General features: G+C 41.4%; 1 protein-coding gene across 1 annotated transcript in view; it reads right to left on the bottom strand.

Moving 5' to 3' along the window:
* Positions 1-272: 272 nt before the first annotated feature.
* The window catches only part of SPPL2A (signal peptide peptidase like 2A), a 55,005-nt gene continuing 46,942 nt past the window's right edge, over positions 273-8,335 (bottom strand). Inside the window, exons 15-16 of the mRNA XM_066592642.1 lie at positions 8,093-8,253; positions 273-4,589 (exon numbers count right to left, since the gene is read on the bottom strand). Of these exons, the coding sequence (XP_066448739.1) occupies positions 4,518-4,589; positions 8,093-8,253 (233 nt within the window). The 3' untranslated portion in view covers positions 273-4,517. The remainder of the gene's footprint in view (positions 4,590-8,092; positions 8,254-8,335) is intronic.

The following is an 8,335-nucleotide window of genomic DNA, read 5'->3' as shown; positions in this document are numbered from 1 at the left end:
GCGGGCTGTGCGAAAGCAGCCTAATTCTTGGCTTTGTGAAAAAGTTGCCACATGATTTTATGACCGCATTCTTGACAAATTAAAATGTTAAAATTTTAACTGCGGCAATTCACAGTTCCGGGAGAACAATACATTTAGAGGACAACCTACTTTATAGAAGAGGGGTGGCAATTTCCTTAAAGGTTTAGTGAAGCGTGATAATTCTTTGAAGCAACCATTATAGATAGAGACAGAATAACCCATTTCTAAAGATACACAATTCACACAGTGGATTATCTAAATTATGTTTTTATTAAATCACAACGGTTTTAGTTCAAAAATATTCCAAATTTCAGTTTAGTTAACTTGGCTAGTTAGTACTCAAGTCAGAAACAGTTATAAAACACAAAAAACAATTGATTAGATTATCAAAATTATCTTTAAGTCATATCTGTACCAAAAGGTATAAAATGTAGACATGTTCTACAAAAGCTTCACTTCTCTTCGGAGCGTGTCGGAGTTTTGTATTTACACTATACTGTGCTAACATGTACATATATATATAACTACAGAGGAACCAAACAGGTTGAATGGCTTGTAGACAGATTGCAACGGTCATCTTTTGATGCTTGACATACTGTTCTATTTTGTACATCTGCAAATGAGATGGTTTGTTCGTGCTACAAGATGTATCCTAATTAAAATTCACAAAATCTGATGTACTTCAACGCTGCAGAACATGGAGGGATGAAAGCTTGCTGACTAATATATGCAAATGTCTAGTGCTTATGCCAAAAATGAAAACTGGGACATTACAATGAAAGGAAAAAAATATATGTATACACTGCAGAGGAGAAGAAAAGGTTTGACACCTGTTTCAAGTTATAACTAATCTATTTGCATGAAGCTCCTTTCGTTATCCTTCATGAATGTAAAACTAGATTTAGCTTTCAGAAAGCTTCAAACTTAAAGGGGTATTCCCAAAGGAGACTTTCCTTGCATATCCACAGGACATTGCATTAAAAGAGTAATAAATGCAGACCCACCTTCAGGGCCCACACCCACCTATGATTCTGGCCCCCAATGAACGAGGTAATTAGTACTTACAAAAACAGTGGAATGGGCAGCGTTATGCCATTTCCTTAACTCACAGAAGTTAATGGAAGCTATGAAACAGCATAGTACAGTAATCTGGAAGATGGGAGCTGCGGAAATAGTATAGCTTGCTGTGTTATGCTTTTTCCATAACTCCCATTGAAGTGCATGGGAGTTATGGAACAGCGTAATAAAGCCAGTTCTGCGGTTTCTATAAGTCCCGACCACCAGCTTTGGGGGCTGGAACCAGAAATAGGTATGGGTCCCAGAGGTGCAACCTGCATCTTTCAGATTTTCATGACATATCCTGTAAATATGCGATTAAAGGGGTTTTCAAGGCAGCGGTCACTGCATGTGCCGGATTCACCAGGGTCGGAGCGGAAGCCGCTGTACCGACCCCTGTGTAGTGGCCAGCGCAGCTCCTACTTACTTCAATGAGAGCTGTGCCTGCAATTACAAGCACCAGCCACTACAAAGGGGTCGGAGCAGCGGCTTCCACTCCAACCCCGGTATATGCCAGCCTGAGAGCAGACGCTGCTTGAAAAACCCCTTTAAAGTCTCAGATGGCAATGCCCCAAAGGAACTTCACTCAGTTGCTTTATAAAGGACTTTAATAAGCTATTTCAGCAAAGAAAAACAGCTACATGTTAGTGTCAGACTAGATAACAACTACTGTACAAAGGATTCTCTGTAGACTGTTAACTGCAAGGTTGGATAACCCAGATGAACAGGTGAGTTATCCGCTGCTGCAGGTCTTTGCTACTGGTGAAATGTTATACAGAACATGCATATTTCCGAATTTCTCTAACACCTAAGTAGTCAATTTGAATTCTCCACATTCAAGCATAGTGCATGGAGCAGGATTTAGTCAGCCAGTGACTGTAGCCCTTGTTGCGCATCCAGAAATTTTGGTCAAAAGTAATCCAAAACTGAGCTGTACTAGAATTGTATAACTAAAAATTAAAATATATTGGACTTTGATGGTCATGAACCATAATCCAAGTCAGTGAACAAAATGTGTTTCCCTACTTCACTAAGACAAGAGGTTTTGATGAGTTCTATATATTGGGCACAATGGAGTTTAGGGAAAAATGAAGATAATATGGAAGCCAGGCAGATCAGGTAAGCGGTCATGAATGATGCTCTTACATTGACAAACAAAAAATTAATTGCTGAAGTGATGTGCTCACAGGGTGCCCTTCTCCTGAGTCTTGTCCAACCCTGTTTAAGTGGTTGTGTGAAATACAACCATTTTCAGTAATGACCAGGACAAATATAGTTTACATAGGAGACCCATAGTAAACACAACAGCTGACGAAAGGTGAATAATCAGATTACCCTGAAGACGACATGATGCTCACTAAAGCTCTACACACCTGGATGAAGGATGACATTTTATCTTCAGTTATCAGTGCAAAGTTATTGGCCTGTAAGCAAACCGACATCTTAATAAGCATCTCTAGTCCTAAATCCTCCAGCCATGTTTCCCAATCCCATACAACCCCTTTAATATGGTTTCTTCCAAAAACACAGTCGCACATGTCCATTGGTTGGGTATGGCATTGCAGCTCGGCCTCAATCACTTTAACAGAGCTGTGCTGCTATACCACATGACCCATGGACAGGAGTAGGACCGTTTCTGGAAGAAAGCAGACATGTTTTTATAATCCTATACTACCCTTTTAACTAAGAGGAGTCACAACTAAAGGGTTTCCGCCAATCCTTCAATGCAGACATCTACGGACTGTTCCAGCCTTCATTACCATGGTCCCTTAGCTATAATGGGACCATGATCGCATACCTGTATACCTAGTACAATAGCCCCAAATAATATCTTGTAAACCAGTGACAGCATCCATAGGCCAACTGCCCTGGAGGTAGGTAGGTCTAATGAGATTTTGTCATAACTCACTTTCTCTATATATGTTGCCATTTATCAAAATAAAAAAAGAAGCGCTAACTTTGACAACTTTTTTGGAAATACCCCAGTGGGGTATAACGAATGTGACACTGAGGAGAGATTCCCTACTTGAGAGTCGCCATTAGCAGCTGAAAGGTGCCATGTCATGCTTCGAAAAATTAGCAAATAGTAAGCAGTTTTACCCCACTTTGGGGACAGCAGGTAACTGCCAGCAGGGGTGCAACCACCAACCTGAGAAGTGGTTTGAACAAAACTGATAGCTCAGCGAAGTATAGTAAACAAGATTCATTAAATACAACATTTCCAACTCATAATGGCAACATTAAAAGGGAGAGATCACATATAGCAGAATTTCAGATGCAGAATGTGAGTGGAAATTCCGCAGAAATGTAAAAATACAATGAAGGTGAATTGGGTTTTATCAAACCCCATACAATTACAGTGGAAAAAACCTGCAATGCAAGATAGTCATACTGCGGATTGGAAAATCCTCAGCATGCTCTATTTTTTGGGAAAATGCTGCAGATTTCACAGTGGAATTCATCGAATGCAATGCAATGAGCGAATTCTGTGGTGAAATTCAAGATTACTGCACAATGTGTGATCATACCCTAACGAGCCTTTCATCATACAAATGTAAAGGTGCTTAGTAATCTGTCAAGGCTAGGGTGCTGAACTATAGACTATAATACCAGCAAGAGTAATGTAAGAGCTGTAGACTTGATGAAAGGAAACTGATCATGGCACGACTACATACATAGAAGTAGATTATAGTGCAGAATTAGAGCATGTTGCTGTGTACAATAAAATGAGACAGGACTCACAATAGGTTTATTTCTTATGTAACCACATTTAATACATACTGCTGTTTAATGATACTACATCACTGATGTCCTGTAATTTGTGAAACATACAGTGCAGAAATCTGGACACGGCATGAGCTCTACCGCCAAGGTGCCCCTTCAGGTGGAGTCAGATATGGGGTAAACATTATGCCACGTATAAATCCACCCAGCATTGCGGCAAGGTTCATATACCGAGCGGGCACACGCCGTCTAGAGTCCTACAGGTAATGCACAACATGCAGCACAGATCACACTCGCTTGTGTCACAATATCTTTAAAAGGCAGCAGAATAAGACACCTAAGGATATATAAGATGTTACACTGAGTCAGTCCTGTCTAATTTTATGGCTTTTTTGATACTACCCAGGAGCCACGCTTTAAAGAACTACAGGTGCGACACTATAGTTGAAGAGGCAGAAATATAGTTTTCTTTCATAGTGCATAGATCTTATAAAAGACCTTTCCCAAGTCAAATAAGGCACAATCAAATGGAAAGAAAACATTGTACAGTATTATAATCTTCCTTCAGATTTATATATATATATAAAAAAAAAAAAATCTAGAAAACACTTTAGATTACAATTTGCAATGGGAAAATATGAAAAAAAATTCCTAAAACCAAGCAGAAACATTTGATCTCATTATAAAATATGACCGGACACAGTGTACAGGTTACATCATGGCGCTCCTTGTGCGTCGCCTCGTATAATGTTTTCTTCACTGACGGCGTTGTCCGTTTGCTCCATTATCTAGATTACGCAGAAGAAAAAGGAAATTATTGTTGTAAGGTGAATTCGTAAAACACAAAAACAGCAGGTTAAAAAAAGAGACCGTTACTCACTTGTAGCAGTCCGAGCACGATCCACTAATGTATCATCTGTGTACCTTATGTTCAAAAGGACACTTTTTATGCCATTTAACTACTAGGTACAGTTAACTAGCACCAATGTGTCCAGTACAACCAGAAACCCCTTATATTGTCTATTACCACAGTTAGGGCAAAGAGTGGGTTAATACTGAGCGTAAACTGTTTTGGTATAGTTATTCAACATTTTTTCCTATTTATTAATTTTGGAATTCTGTAGATTATTCACAGATGGATTTACCCTCTATGTAACGTGTACTAATTCTTTCTTCACATTGAAAGTTTAGATTTATGCTGCCATCCTGAAGCCAGAGAGCAGCAGTGCATTGTGGGAGCTTAGATGACAATTACACAGTAAATGAGGGCTAATGTCCATGGACAGATTTCTGCAGCGCTTCACGCGGCTATTAGGTTCTATTGAACCTAAGGCATCATGTCCATGGGGTAATTTGGGCCCACACGGATTCCCCGTGCAGAATCCCACAGCAGGTCCCTCGTCGCCCGCAGACATGAGGCCGCATCTTCTTTGTTCGGCCCAGCGGATGTGCTCGGCGTGCCGGCAGCATGCCGCTCCGTACACTTTTTCTTTTAACTCCTGCTTTCCTGTGGCGCAGCACAATAACAGCTGCGGGTGTGCCACGGGACTGGACGGATTCCATAGGTTTCAATGGAAGATACGGAAGCCGTCCATGCGGGAAAACCACACGAAATGGAGCATGCTGCGGGTGGTTTCCTGCGCGTGTGATCTGCGCGCCAGGGAAAAAGGACATCTGCAGGTATTTACCTCCGGGTGTCCAATGATTTCCCATGGGCGCGGATCAAGCGTGCGGGAGACCCGCAGGGTTTTATTAATTCTATTTTGCATGTGGACATTGGGCCTAATAGCTCAATGTTCACGCTACGGAATTCTGCAGAGTGAAAGAAGCACGGCATGTTCTAATTGCAGTGGAGAAACGTGCAGCCGGCTTGCATTGTAGTCAGTGGAAGCCGTCTGTCACAAGATACTTCCGCTGTGAGCAAAGCTGAAGTATCGCGCGATTATGTGACATCGCCCACTGCCCGAGCGTCATGCACTGTACTGCGCATGTGCGGTGGATCCGGAGAGGTGAGTAGGGGTCTTTGGAGTGCCGTGTCGTACTCCGCTGTGATATCCCGCTGGCGGAGTCCGACACGGCCATGGGCATGAGGCCTTAGGGCACATGTCAAATGAGTAGAATGGAAATACGTTGCTATCCGCTTATAAAAACCAGCAGAATATTAACACAAGCAGAGAAAATAACAGATAATCAAATATCAGACAAACACGTTATGTAGACTGAAAATACAATATGCCATAATCAATGCTAATAAATGTGTACACGTCTCTCCGTTATCCTCTTTAGATAATAGACTTCATAGAATAGATGAAACCTTCTATTAATAATGTATATCTAGACATATTTGAGATGTGTGGAAAAACTATAATGGATGTAAACCAGAATACGCATCATGATAAGTCAACAGAAAAATACGGTCTGTGAATCCTTTATACTGAATATCGGAGGAGTGTGCTGCCACCTGATGGTTTCAAGTCATAGGACTTCTATGTAGGAATCAATCTGAATGGAGATGTGTAACAGGAAAGAGCAGACTCTGTGAGAAGTGTCTGAGAAGACAAAATCATCAATAAGAGATAGGTGAGGGTCTGCTACTCTGGACTCCCACTGATCACTTGTTTGAAGTGGCCACGGTGCTCACCTCAGCATCACAGATGCTTCAGTGTATACCCAGCACAGCCCCACACATTGTATAGCAGATCGATCCCCTTCACTTGAAAAGGATTGATTTGCACTCGGGTCATGTGACCAATGAACTGGATATCATATGCCTGAGAAGAGGCCATGCTGCTCACAGGAGTGCTACTGCTTCATCAATCAACTGATTGGCGGAGGTCCACCCCTCATGATCTAATCTTGAGAACAAGAAAAAATGATGCCCAAAGGGGAGTCTTTTAAAGCTAGGTACCCATCCAACGTGGTCTTGGTGGCGGGCAGCAAAGTATAGTGACAGACAAGCTGATTCCAGCAGTCTGACTTATACTGATCAGTGCAGGAGTTTTGTAAAGCTGGATTCACACGGGTAAGTGGGATATCGGTCAAAGAAACTCTGACCAAGATTGTACTCCTAAACCTGCGATTTTTACCTGCTGTTGCCATACGTTTTGCAAGAAAAATGCATTGCATCTGTATACATGCGATTTTCATGAGCGTGAAAAAAAATGCCATACGAGTGCCATATGATTTACTTTGAAGATCCCATTAAAAATAATGGGTGATTTTTTTTTTTTTGCGAGAAACCGGCCAAATAGGACATTTTTATCTCTCGGACCATCAAGACTTATGTGAATATACAGGTTGAAATAAATAGCTACCTTTCACATACGAGTTTCATCCATATTGCTAGCAGACAGAATTTGAACATGAAAATTGCCCATGTGAATCCAGCCTAATACTTATTTGTAAGTTTGTTTCACTCAGTAGAGAGGAGTCCAATGTGTCTCATTAATATTCATCTAGTCACTGCTCCCCCTCCCTGTCAGCTATTGATTGACATATCTCTGTATTACTGTGCATACAGAGAGACCTGTTCATCAGCGTAGGGAGCAGCGAGTACATTAGTATTAATGAGCCTCATCAGACTCATCTCTACTGTATGCTGCCAAGCCAGAAACCTACTGATGGGGGGGCAAAACCCCTGAAACAGCTGTCTGTGTATGGTATTCTGGCTTACTTTTCAACTCCCAATCATTGTTTTAACGGCTTCTTTAAAGGGTGGTGCAGTCATTTGCAGAAATTAGGTGGCACTGCAGCGGTCTTGTTCCATCTCCCTTATTTGCAAATTTACAAACATATTACAAAACCTAGATTGGTGCAGGGTAATACCACATGATCACTCTAGACCAGTGGTTACCCGCCTTGTGATCTCCAACTGCTGTGAAACTACAATTCTCCATGCCCACAGACTGTCAGAGCATGTTGGCAGCTGCACCTTTGCAGGAACTGGAGTCATAAGTTGGAGACCACTGCTCTAGGTGAAACCTGCTAGTAGAGGGAACTTACAGATGGCCCACTTTAAAAAGATCTTGTAATGTGATAGATTGTCTTCTATTTACAATTATTGAAAAGCCAACTTCATATTTATCCTCTAAACACCTTAAAGACCATGATACATAGGGGTGTTTTTAAATACCTTTTTCACTAAAATGTTGTTTCTATTTTTTGTGGCAATGTGTGCAACAATCTAAAAATTAAAATGAGTACAAAGGGAACCCAGATTGCAGGAGCTTTAATCCTGTGCCAACATGAATAATGCACGACTAAGACCGCGCTGAACTTTAGTGGCCAATACCTCATAGCAGCCGCCATTCCAGAACTTTTTCATTTCCTTTCTTCTCCAGGCAACGACAGAACTGGCGAGAAGTGTACAAGGCACTAAATACAGCAGGGCTGGCTGGCCCATAGTGAGTACAATCAGGATAATTAAAGTCAAAATCATCCCCACAGCATAACCTAGAAGAGAACAGTAACATTAGCAGCAGGCAAATGCATCCAGCCTGGGGAGGCGCTCTAAATGATCGAAATACTGCATTCT

The sequence above is a fragment of the Eleutherodactylus coqui genome, chromosome 2 (assembly GCF_035609145.1).
Source record: "Eleutherodactylus coqui strain aEleCoq1 chromosome 2, aEleCoq1.hap1, whole genome shotgun sequence".
Lineage (NCBI taxonomy): Eukaryota > Metazoa > Chordata > Amphibia > Anura > Eleutherodactylidae > Eleutherodactylus > Eleutherodactylus coqui.
This window is presented reverse-complemented; position numbering and strand designations above follow the sequence as displayed.